Genomic DNA, 13,107 nt, shown 5'->3' with positions numbered 1-13,107 from the left:
TGTGGCTATTTGTGTGAATGGGCGTGATCACCATTTGGAAGCACACTCCAGGTTATAACCCAAAGAAGAAGTTACATTCTCCTACCACATTCAAATAAAGATTTTTTGACACTGATGAATGGCTATTCATTTGTAATGGTTCAAAGACGGTAAAGAGCCTTTGATGAAGGTTACTCAGTATGCATATGACGATGCTATTCACCATATCCTGGCCTAAACTCATCATTATTTTCTTTCTAGTTGAACTTACAACTCAAGATATTTTGATCTCTCTTTTTACATTTCATTCGTTATAGGTAGGTACTCACTGTTAAAGATGCCAGAATTCCTCAGCAAACCCTTCATAAAACTTACCAACTATGAGAGCATTATGTGCACCTAAAAGGAAGACAAAAGCCACAAAAAGGTCACTCTGGCATGCAACATGATTGAACAGGCCTCTCAGCCAGTGACAAGTCATCCTGATTTTTCCTCAGCACTCAGTCTTAATATTTTTTTTAATGCAAAAAGCCATTGGTTTCATTCACATACTCTCATTTTACCTTCTGCACTCAGAGAAGTCTTTTAAAAAATTAATACAATTACAGAAGAAATTTATAACACAGAACTAAAGAAAAAAAGTCACCCCAAATCCTAGTACCCAAAAAATGTTTTCATACATTCTGTTTGGTACATTTTCTCATATGTGTGTTTTCAGATAATTATATAGTAGAAAAATAAGTTGCAATAAAGGCTAAGTAGTGTAATCTAGTAGATGCATCAGAGCGTATTCAGTGACTTTTACTGTGTATTTCAGTTGCTTCTAGTTTCCCATGAAACCCTTAAGAAAATGCACTAAATATTTTTATGTTATACATCATTTCCTTAGATTAAATATGTAGAAGGTCTGACTGGCAGGAATAGTGGTATTATTGTCCACATACATTGCATAATTGTTTTTCATCAGGGTTTTTGCAAATTTACAACAGCACCTTCAACATACAACAATATCCATTTCATCACATCCTTGATTTTTACTGGGTATTCACCTAAAAACCTTTTTGTTGTTAATTTAATTGACAATTAAAAAACAATGTTTTGTTCTTGTTGCCCAGACTGGAGTGCAATGGCAGAATCTCGGCTCACTGCAACCTCTACTTCCCCCTTTCAAGCAATTCTCCTGCCTCAGCCGCCTGAGTAGCTGAAAGGATTACAGGTGCCTATCACCACGCCTGGCTAGTTTTTGGTTTTTTTTTAGTAGAAAGGGGTTTCACCACTGTTAGCCAGGTTGGTCTCGAGTTCCTGACCTCAGGTGATCCATCCGCCTCAGCCTCCCAAAGTGCTGGGATTACAGACATGAGCCACCATACCCTGCCCCTTTATTTTATTAATATCAGTTTTGTCCCACTTGTTTACATGTTTCTTCTTGTGCTGGTGCCAAGTAACTTTTGTATTACTGGCTTATGTTTTGTTCTAATATTTGATAGGGTTAGTTCCCCAACTACCTGAATTTTCTGTCAGTCCCAGCCAGATCTTCAGAATACTCTAAATCCAGTTAGTAAGTTATCCAGTGAGATTTTTGCCAAAAAAGTGAATATAATTTCATTTCAAGGAAATGTCAAGCTGATAATTGAGAAATATTATCTGTGAGTCATATTGGTTAGCACATTTACAGGATTAATTGTAAAAATGGATCTTGAACAATCTTGGTGTAGAACATGTATTAGAAGAGTCATAAGAGGGGGGAGAGGAGGAAGCATAGCACTAACTTAGATTAAGAAAGGCTGTTCATTATTAATTTTGCTCATCTGTTCCTTGATGTGGGTGGAATTTTCTATCTTACAGTACCCCCCAGTTGCCAGCAGAGGGCTCAATGACGCATGCTACAGAGCTCAATGACACACGATTTCTAAATCTGCTCTATCCAGCGGTGCTAGCTTAAAATCCTGTCGCCTACAGTGGTGTGAGAGACAGGACGGCTGCTCTCCGCAGTTTGGAAGGTGCTCCCTAACTCATGCTGAAAACATTTCTTTTAAGGCTCATAGGCTGTAAATAAATCATTACTGTGTGGCTCATGCAACCACAGAGTGATATAGACAAAAAAGGTGCAGAGCTGGAGTGAGAAGCCTGAGAAGAGAAAGTCTGGCCTTACTGTCACTGGGGGATTTTTGGAAGAGGTGGATGCACGTATCGTACTCCTTAGCTCGTAGCATACACCGTAAATATCACACCACACTTGATGCCAATATGGATCAAGTTAACCGTGATCATGACTGGGGAACTATGACCAGGAAGTAAACATGACCAGGAAGGGCCCACGTTCCTTGCACTTGCACTTACGAGGGGTACATATGGCCAGAGGAGGGTCCCATCTGTCATCCGCCTGGCACTGGCTCCAGGGACTGCCTTCCAGAGTATACCCATCTTCACACTCCAAAGTTACATAATCTCCATAGTGATATACTTTTCTCATTTCTAACTTCTTTGGGATTCCATTCATAAACTGTGGGAAGCTACAATTTACCTCTGAAATGAGACAAATCATAAGGAAATTGATATTTTATTGTTGATTGTTGGTTTTATCTACCAGGATAGAAAGCTCTATGACTCCAAAACCCATTTTGCCTTGGCCAAGAGGAAGCATATTTTTAATCAGGAATTATTAATCTTACTCTTCCAAAAAACTTATGATTTAACATTTTCTGACTCCGATTTCTTAATGTAAAGTAAGAGACTATGGAATGTACTGTGCATCTACTTTTGATTAACAGCTCTGCAACTGGAAAGCTGTGGTAAGATTAGGAATTAAGCTAACTGTGTTCTAGGCCTGGAGCCACTTGGGTCACGCTGTAAGGAAAGGGGGTACCACGTTAACTCTCTCCAGCTTCACAACAAATACTGGTACTCTGCTCTTTATTAAACGCATTATTCTGGCCCATTTCTGCACATAGAACAAAGAAGTTAGTAAATCATGATTCTGAATTTAAAATCCCCCCCCTCCCCTCCCTTTCTTTCTTTTTCTTGCTCTGTCACCCAGGTAGGAATGCAGAGGTACTATCTGGGCTCACTGCAACCTCCACCTCCTGGGTTCGGGCAATTCTCCTGCTTCAGCCTCCCGAGTAGCTGGGACTACATGCATGCACCACCACACCCAGATAATTTTTTTATTTTGGTGGAGATGGGGTTTCACCATGTTGTCCAGGCTGGTCTCAAATTTCTGACCTAAGGTGATCTGCCCACCTTGCCCTCCCACAGTGCTGGGATTATAAGCCTGAACCACTGTGCCTGGCCTGAATTTAAAATACGTCTTTCTGATTAATTTGCTTTAGTTCATTTAACTCATTATTTGTTTTACTTTCTTTTTCTGCCCAACCATCAGTATGTCCTTCATCTTTAAGCACAGACTTCTTTTCAGTTGTAATAGTCTCAAAATTAGCCTACAATATTTTTTCCTCTATACAAACCAAGAAGGCAAAGTGATATTTCTTAAAGTGTGGTCGTGGTCTTTCTAGGTCAGAACATTCTGATGAGTTTGTTAAAAACAGACTTTTGACCTCACTTCAAAACAGAATCAGAGTCCATGGAATGGAGTTTGAGGATCTGTCTTTTTAACAAGGTTTCCAGCTGATTTTGCTAATGCTCTGGATGGAGAAACACTGCTATCGACCATGCAAAGAAGACAGTTAATAAGATGAAATGAAAGCTGACAAGAAGACAAAATATTACCCTTTTCATTATAATCATTTCAATGGTCTCTCAGCCCTACAAGCCTCATGCATCAATTTTCTATATAACCCAGCAAGAATAAGAAATACAGAGAAATGAGTCACCTTTGCAAGAGTGATCCAATTGGCTCCAGGTTCCCTGTTCTGTACAGAAAATGAAGGTCTTTCCCACTAACAGGTAGCCGGGGTCACAAATGTAGTTGATTATCATACCAGGTAGATATGGAGGTACGTGTCCTCCAATGTAATGCCCATTTTGGATCTTGGGTAGATGTGGACAGGCTAAACAAGTTCCCACACAAACACAAGGAAAAACACTCAGTTAACATAGGTATATGAACACATCAACACATCCAATAATATCTCTGGCTATTAGAGGTACATGAAGACCTGAGTCAGCCAAGTCATAAGCCACTCACTCTTATTTGATCAGTGAAAGATGGTTTCTCTAAACCTCGACCTCAAGGCATTTAAACAGTATCCTCTACAGTCTCTACCTGCAAACTGTGTCAGATGGGGGAGTACCATAGGGATTGCCAAGCTACTGATTCAGTGCTGTTCTGTCCTTACAGGAGGATGGAGCTGGTGTGGGCAGTCACAGCCACAAATGCGCCAACGATTGTCAGGTACTGTCGTTTAAAGCCAGACTAATATATTAAAGAAAGGAGCTATGGAGGCTAAGAGTACAATCTTAAACTCTGTGTCTGCAGGGCCTCCTGACTTCCCTTTGTTAATGGTGAGGTGAAGGAGTCCGTGCCTTGAACAAACACTTGGAAACAACCTAAAAAGTATAAATCCCTACATCTGAGTTTCTTAAATTACTTTATAGCATTATCAGTTCTGAAGGAAATTACGTCATCAACGTGTACGTTTTGTGCAGCACATTCATCTATCCAGGATAAAGACAACTCGTAGTAGTACAGGAAGAATCAAACAAAATTCTTTAGCATTTGTTTTCAGTACTTTGAAAATATTCTCTGCAAAACCTGGACCTCACCAATTCTCTTCACTGTCCACCCCCTTCTCTCCTTACCATCCCTGACTCCTCACCCCATAGGAAGGGTCATCAGAATACCCACAATTGAGACACAGCCTGCCAATCTAGAAACCGTTTGTCATTCCCTTGGGACATAGTTTTTTCTCTGACAGTCATAGCAAAGCAAAATTTTCATAAGCAAAAATGACTGTCTCTACAGAAATGTAGAGGTTGTCACCTAGATATTCTGAACCCGTTTAGGATATGTGGAAGCAGATACTGACCAGCATGAGCAGAAGGTTCACAGCGAGGGGCGGGGCTGCTCCAAACCCCATTCCCTTGAGGGTCACTTGTGCAGCGGATGGTGCTCTCCCCAATGAGGTTGAAGGTCATCCCTCTGTCTGGGTGGGGGTCGCATGTGTAAGATACTTCTTTTCCATAGGGAATATCTCCAAGGGGAGTTCCTGTATGTGTCCCATTAAGGATAGTTGGAGGATTTGGACAAAATATTTCTAGAAAGAAAACAAGAGCTTTAAGTTCTATTAGAGTTTCAGATAAGATGACTGAAATCATAGTGACCTGTGACTGTGCTCTGAATAAATCGTTTTTCTTTTAGAAAGAATATAACTAAGGTGGATGAAATTTAAATCTGTAAGGCTTTTGTTGAGAAGGAACTAACTGATGGGAGACCTAAATTACAGTTTCTTGCAAAAGCCCAAAGATGGTGTTCCTTGACCAACCAGGTAGCTACATTCATAATGAATTTGGAAAGTAATTATTTCTATTTTTAACAACACCCATTTGGTTGCCTACTTTAAATCAGGCATAGAGAGATTCTTGGGTTGCCAATGAGGTCAAAGACAGACAAAGTTTAGGCCATCAGAGACCATAAGTTCCAAGGAAATCTATGAACTTTAATAAACAGGCACTATCATCTTCAGCAATGTAAATGTTTCTTGGTGATTCAAGACCACTATCATTAGTACCAATACCAACTATCTAATGGCGTCATCAGACTACACTGGTAAGGCTCCTTTTACCAAGATTAAATGGTGGCAAAGGGCCCTTTTTTCTTTCTTCCAAATTTTTAGCCATCATTTCTTCCTCCTTTTAGTCTGCTTAGAACAGTTCCTTCCCTAAAATCAACTGATGCTTCTAAATGAATTTGGGAAGAGATGCCCAAGTATATCAGAATTATGTGTGTATAAAAGACTTAGTACATCAAACATTGATTAAATTCTCATGCTTGAATTTTACTTGTGTTTTTCCTAAGTTTATTTATATATTTATTTTCGGCTCTATGGGTCTCTGTAAGTTTGAGTTTATTGAGTACTTGAGTTTCCTCAGGTATTGGATGTTCTTCACCATAATACTCCCCATAAGGTATCTGAATTAATTTCTGTAAGTTATTTTAACAATACAAATTAAAACAAACATTTTTCAATCATCAGGAAAAAAAGGTTTAAAAAATTTTTGCCTTGCTGTAGTAGACAGAATAGGATAAATCAGTAATGTCTTGGTATATAAAACATACTTTTATCTACCAATTTCTGAATTTTGGCATTTTTTATTTAAGCGGATGGTTTGGAAACTTAGGACACCTCTTCAGACACTGATTCATCATCCTAGCTCCTTCCACCATACTAATTTACCCTGTAACTCTGTTTTATCTTCTCTCCAACATATCCCTATTTAACTATCATTTTATATATTATAATTTTGGCATATTTAATTTAAGCACATGATTTGGAAATGTAGGACATCTCATCATGCCAGACACTGATGCATTATCCCAGCTCCTTCCACTGTACTAATCTACCATGTAACTCTGTTTTATTTTCTCTATAACGTATCCCTATTTACCATTTTATATGTTATAATTTGTAGAATTTTGTTTACTTATTTATTTTCTTGTTCATAGTCCACTTCCCAACAAGAAAATACACTCCAGGAAAGTAGGGAGGTGTCTTCACTATTCATTCATTGTTCATTGCTTTTTCTACACATGGAAAGTTATGGCACATGGGAAGCCCTATGTCATTTAATACTGTAGGCTAAATAACAGGCTGACTAAATTGTTTATGATGTGTGGGAAGATAAAAGAACATCAAAATTTGGCTGGGCATGGTGGCTCACACTTGTAATTCTAGCACTTTGGGAGGCCACAAGGTGGGAGGATAGCTTAAGCCCAGGAGTTTGAGACCAGCCTGGACAATATGACAAGACTCCATCTCTACAAAAAGTACAAAACATAGCCGGGTGTGGTGCCATGCACCTGTGGTCCCAACTATTGGGAGGCTGAGGTAGGAGGATTGCTTGAGTCTGGGAAGTTGAGGCTGCAGTGAGCTGTGATTGCACCACTACATTCTGTCCTGGGTTAACTCTTGTCTCAAAGAAGAAAAAAAATTTTAAGAAAGGTTACTCCTTGATAAGGAAACTGAAATATAAATGACTGAATAAAACTTGCTGCACCTTACGTCATCTAGTTTCTGGCCACACATTCCCCACAAAATTAAACCCAGTCATTAAACTAAGGGATTTACAAGGGCTTTCTTGAAATTCTTCCAACAAAGAAGTATTTTTATCAGCAATTTAGTTAAGTAAAGATCCGTACAATAGGTGATTCCATGCGGAATAACACACTGGAAAACAAAAATAAGGAGAGCTATCCAAACTGCATAGTTGTTCTTCCTACTCACGTTCACACACTGGAGCACTGCTGTTCCAAAGGGCTTTCATTCCAGTCAAAACACAATGACTAGCAGACCTGCCTTTTAATCGGAACCTAAAAAAAAAAAAAAAAAAAAAGTGGTAGCAAATGTGTGAGCAATTCCCATCTCTCCCTTGATTTCTTCACTCATAGATGCTCAGCTTCCTCACTACCATTTCCTCCTTGACTAGCATTTGGTTCTTAGGTTCAGGCCCAGCTAAAAGTCTCAGTTAATTAGGGATCTGAATTCCTCAGTAGCTGGCAGAAACTCAAAGGCCAATTTATTATAAAGAATCATAGTACCCTGTGACTGGCAAAGCAATTAGAGCTGATGTTCATTATTGCCATATAAACTTCATAGCCCAGCATCACCTACAGAATGCATGAACACAGAACCAGACTTCTCCATGTGCACAAGAGCCATAACCTTCAGGTGTCATCTTTCACTGATGGCTCTCTAACACCCCACTTATTCTCCTTAGTTGGTCATGAGGCAGAACAGCTCTTGATTTGGTAAGCAAAGCAAGGAACATCTAGAAAGAGAATGGGCATTGTTCTTCTTGCCATGATAACTGTAACAAGGCAGAGGAGGCTCATAGAAGCATGCTGAACCACATGCTTTAAGAAATAAGGAAGGATCAGGGGAAGAGTCTTTGCCACCCCAAAATGCCTAACTTGTTGAATCCCACTACTGAAATCATTCTGAAATTGGAAATCATTATCGGGTGATGGACTTTGTAAATGCCAAAGATTCCTTGGAAATCATTAAAATTAACTGCTTAATTATCCAATCTAGCCTCAGACTCATAGGGCACACCAAAAAGAGTAATGGACACACATAAACAACTAATAGTACCACTTGAAACTGATACAAGCAGGAGACAGACAAATCCGAGGCAGATAGGGGCAGGTCCACAGTGAAAAGTGGCCTTCAAGCCGAAGACAGTTTAAAGCCTACCTACAAGTTCCAGGTAAACCCATGGGCTGGATGGAGAACCTCTCTTCTCATTTGGCATGCTTTCCTCTGATTGATCCCCACCCATCATCTGTTTTACATATACCTGCCCTTCTCTAAATTGTTTTTTACACTGTCGTGCCCAACTTTGAGTGATGGCTTTGTTTTAGCCTTTTTTGCATACTCACAAACCAATCAGCACACACTCCCTGTTCTGAATCCATAAAAGCCCCAGAACCAGCCACACTGAGAGAGAGACCCTCTGACTTCATCCGGGGGACCACCCTTGTGTCTCTTCTCCACTGAGAAGTTGTTTTGTTGCTCAATAACAACATTATTCTCCACCCTCCTCACCCTTTGTCAGCATAACCTTATTCTTCTTGGATTCGGGACAAGAACTCAGGACCTACCAAACGCAGTTACAAAGAAGGCTGTAACACAGTAACCTTACACCCTCTGCTAGAGGAGGGCAGCTGCTCCATGTGACAGGAAGCAGCAGTGGGCCAAGCCCACCCTGGAGATGCAGGCCTGGGCAGGGTAATGGGACTGACAGAGCTGTTAACACACCAACATCTGCTGGGCTGCAGGCATTATCAAATGCTAAGAGCTATTAGCATGCTGTAGCACCCTCTCTGGGGCTTTGCAGTCATGGGCACCCCTGTTTGGGCACTACCATGTTCCCTTCAGTGTGACATGCCTGGTCAAGCCGCAAAACCCACATGAAGCCCACTCCTGTGCCATTGCTTAGAGTGGCCAGCCAGACCCCACACTGGCTCACTCACACACCCCCTCCCACCAGGAGCTGATCATGCAGTTGTGGCAGCTATGCCATCCACATCAGAGCACAAGCCAGGTGTGGCACGATGGGTCGAGTAGATGTGGTGCCTCCTGTAGTGAGCCCAGGTCGAGCAAGGCCTGATTGGGGCATTATTGGTTGGAGGTCGCTGGCTGGCAAAATGGCTGAGAAAAGTCCTGCATCAAAACAATTACACTGGCCATTCCTGACATGAAGATATGTAATTGGATTAAAACATACTTATCCATATGCTATTACAGATTCCAGTATCGATTGGCTTTAAGTTTCCTAAAACAACCTTTGCCTTATTATGGGGCAACGAATTTTTCATCTTACTCATCAATTTTTTTCTTGCATAACTTATATAAAATTATATTCTTTTGCCTCCAAATAAATATGTACCCATTCATTTCAAGTTCCAACAGTGTACTCAAGTTCAGTGACTATATTTAGGTTTGTAACTGATATGGAGCTGTATGTGCCATTTCTTGTCATCTTCTGAAAGTGATGCCACTTACTTCCTACCCTTATTTCAAAACTACCCTTCCATAAATTAATCTCTCTGGGTAATTCTTATCTACTAGGTCAGCTCCTTTTTTGGATTAACCCCTGAACTCAGAAGAGTCATTCTCCACACTGAGTCCTTGGTCTCAACTCTGGGTCACACTCACCCTTCATCACAAGCAAAGGAAACCTTTGCTCCAAGCTGGAGATTAAGTGGAAACAGCACACGGCCATGAGGGAGTTGGCTCAGGAAGTCATTACAGGATTTCACTAGAAGAAAAATTAAAAAACAGGAGTAAGACCTCCATGTGAGGGGTACAGAGAGCAATCTGGAAACCTGAGAGTCGAGACACCTGCACATCTGGGGGCTTCAGGGCTCCAGTCTCCCTGAGGTGTGCAGTGCAGAGAAGCAGCCCCTCTGAGGTCATAGCCGGGCTCACAGCTGTAGAACACTTCCTGTCCAGGTGAAAAGTGGTCCTGATCACTTGGGGTATGCTCACCATGCAGGATTTTTGGAGGTGGCTGACACACTGTGGGAAGGACAATTCCAGAGTACTTGTTAGTTATAGGGGAATTTCTTTTGCTAGACCTCATGCTTGCCAGAGAGCGTAAAAATTGTCATTGCAGAGTGCAGATATTAAAAGAGAACATTGGTCGTTCAGTAGTCACGTTTCACTAACAAGGAAACTAAGGATACCAAGCAGAGCTGTGACTAGAATCAAGGTGTCTCCAACACCTTGTCTGTGTTTTTTCTACTGAAACATGTTCCTAAGACTACAAGGTAGCATATTCCTCTTGCTTTCAACACTGGTTATGCAGCACAGAGTTGTGAGTGCAGGTGGCTTGGCCACTCTCCCGCTTCATTTCAAGCTCATTGATGAGGCAACTGCAAGGGGTACCATTGCCAAGGTCTCACTTAACAGACCCCTTCACCGAGTCTTCATTTTCCCTCTCTGCCCCTTTTTCAGTCAGTACAAGGTTGAACCGTTAGCTTTCTTTCTGTCTCTGTGGACCTGTCCTAATTCTTCCCGCTCCATGTTAAGCCAGTCATTTCAACTAAGGAAAGAGTGGACATCAAGAACAAAATCCCCCAGGGTGGGGGAAGGTGGGAACAGTTAGTGGGTACAAAAAAAAATGAATGAATAAGACCTAGTATTTGATAGCACAACAGGATGACTATAGTTAGTAATAACTTAATTGTACATTTGAGAATAAAAGTGTGTGATTGGATTATTTGTAACACAAAGGATAATGCTTAAGGGCATGGATACCTCATTCTCCATGATTACTTTTACATTGAATACCTGTATCAAAACATTTCATGTACTCCATAAATATATACACCTACTATGGACTCAAATATTAAAAATTAATAAATGAAAAATAAACAAAGAACAATCTCTCCAAAGGAAAAAAAAATGCTACAGACTTTTTGGTGAGTGAACATATTCCTTAGAGCACATTTTGACCCAAATTTTGGCTGCCTCCATGAATAGCACAATTGGTGTGTTCTCAGGGCATCAGAATGCATTTGAAACCAGGCATGGTGGCTCAGGCCTGTAATCTCAGTACTTTGGAAGGCTGAGGCAGGAGCACTGCTTGAGGACAGGAGCTCAAGATCAGCCTGGGCAACACAGTGAGACTATCTAAAAATAAATAAAAATTAACCAGGTGTGGCTGTGTGCACCTGTAGGCAGGAGGATGACATGAGCCCAGGAGTTACAGGCTTTGGTAAGCTATGATTGTACAACTGTGCTGCAGCGTGGGCAACAGAGCTGGAGTACAGTTGTCTCTTAAAAACAAACAAAAACAATCAAGAAAACCCCAAAGAATGCATTTGAGCCTCAATCTGAACCATATATACTTAAAGAAAAATGAGTATATACCAAGTATATATATAATATATATACGTGCTTGGATTGGAGCAAAGCACTTTTTCTGAGCTTTAGTCTTTTCAGTTACAATGTGAAAGAATTGAAGTCCAAGGCCTTTTTGATTTGATGCTCTCACTTTGGTCCTCCTGGCTCACTTGCCTACTGCCACACTCCAGGAATAGAGACATTATCATCACTATTACACATTATCGTTCATTATACATTTGACCATAGATTATCATTAGGCTCTGGAGTCAGAGCCTTGGAAAAGTGCTTTAACATTACTAAGACTCAGTTCTTTCGAAGTAAAATGGGGATACAAACAGTAGGTACCTCATATATTTGCTGTCAATATTACATTTTAAAATGCATATAAAATATGGCTACTATAAATGAAAAAAAGAATAAACTTTCAGACAATTGCTTTCAGACAATTATTAACAGAGATAACAGTGAAGCTGCTATTATGTTTAGAGTGTTTATGCCAATTTCATAGTTCTTACCCATTTCCTTAATTTCAACAACTCCTATCATCTAAGGGTACCCTCACACCCAGCAAAGCCTTTATGGGTCACACTCACCCCTGGAGCAGTGTGGCAGCTTGGGTCCCCATGTGTTGTTGGTCTGGCACTGCACGATGTGGAACCCTACCATGACAAAGCCGGGCTGACATCTAAAGCTCACGATCTCATTGAGGAAATATAAATTCCTATTTCCTGTCACTCTAATTCCATTTTCAACTTCTGGAGCTGTGCATTTATTAAGAGAAATGCACTGAGGTGGAGGGCTGTTCCAAACACCAACTTGATCATCTTTGCTGGTGCAGTATATTGATCGTTCTCCCACGAGCTCAAACAGCTGTTCTCCATCTGGTCCAGTGTGGCACTGGTAAGTTACCACTGTTCCATTGTGAAAAGAAGTTCTATTGTTGCTGTAGAAGTCTCCGTTGGATATGGTTGGAGGTGGCTCACAAGATATAACTGAGAGAAGGAAGAGTGTGGTAAAACAGCTTTTTAAAAATTATGAATTATTTTACTATGAATTTAAATACCAAATGCAACTAATTCAATGATTTTCTAAATGGAATCATGATACTGTTATTTTCTTAAAGTATTTGCTAATAATCAGACATTTTTACCTAGTTGAAATTTAGGTGCATGTGATATGGGTTCTGTGCATAATAAATATTGAATATAAAAATCCATGTTTTTTATGGTGTACATATTTATAATTTTAAATGGATGATACATGTGATTTTATCACAGATTGTTAAGGTACTTATTTACTGCTGGACTATTTTTCCTATAGGTTATTAAAATAACCTCTTTGCAGGTTAAATATACCACTTCTAGCATTATTTATCAAGCAAAAGAGAGAAAAGGAAATGCAAAAGATAAAGCATGAAAAAATGAAATAATGATGGATTTAAGAGCAATAAAGTGATAAACAAATACTGTGTTCTATCATAAGATAATAATGTTGACATATTGGCTAAGTGACTACATAGACATATACACATAACCACTATTGACTTATTTAAATAATTACTGACCTATAAAAGTAGAAGTGGAAGTATTTTTCATAAAAG

The 13,107-nt window shown here is 40.0% G+C and overlaps 1 protein-coding gene across 5 annotated transcripts in view; it reads right to left on the bottom strand.

The window, feature by feature from the left end:
• Positions 1–194: 194 nt before the first annotated feature.
• CR1 (complement C3b/C4b receptor 1 (Knops blood group)) overlaps positions 195–13,107 on the bottom strand; it is a 77,352-nt gene continuing 64,439 nt past the window's right edge. For 3 of the 5 annotated variants that reach the window (XM_032289066.1, XM_032289068.1, XM_032289069.1), the window contains 8 exons: positions 12,101–12,499; positions 9,999–10,175; positions 9,813–9,915; positions 7,380–7,465; positions 4,965–5,192; positions 3,810–3,986; positions 2,320–2,505; positions 195–378 (listed from right to left, as the gene is read on the bottom strand). In XM_032289066.1, coding sequence (XP_032144957.1) covers positions 311–378; positions 2,320–2,505; positions 3,810–3,986; positions 4,965–5,192; positions 7,380–7,465; positions 9,813–9,915; positions 9,999–10,175; positions 12,101–12,499 — 1,424 coding nt within the window. In that variant the 3' untranslated portion in view covers positions 195–310. The remainder of the gene's footprint in view (positions 379–2,319; positions 2,506–3,809; positions 3,987–4,964; positions 5,193–7,379; positions 7,466–9,812; positions 9,916–9,998; positions 10,176–12,100; positions 12,500–13,107) is intronic. The other 2 variants (XM_032289067.1, XM_032289070.1) reach the window with 2 other exon arrangements.

The sequence above is a fragment of the Sapajus apella genome, unplaced genomic scaffold (assembly GCF_009761245.1).
Source record: "Sapajus apella isolate SASKATOON/1434 unplaced genomic scaffold, GSC_monkey_1.0 scaffold22, whole genome shotgun sequence".
Taxonomy (NCBI): Eukaryota; Metazoa; Chordata; class Mammalia; order Primates; family Cebidae; genus Sapajus; species Sapajus apella.
The sequence above is the reverse complement of the archived record's forward strand: the minus strand, read 5'-3'. Positions and strand labels throughout refer to the sequence as shown.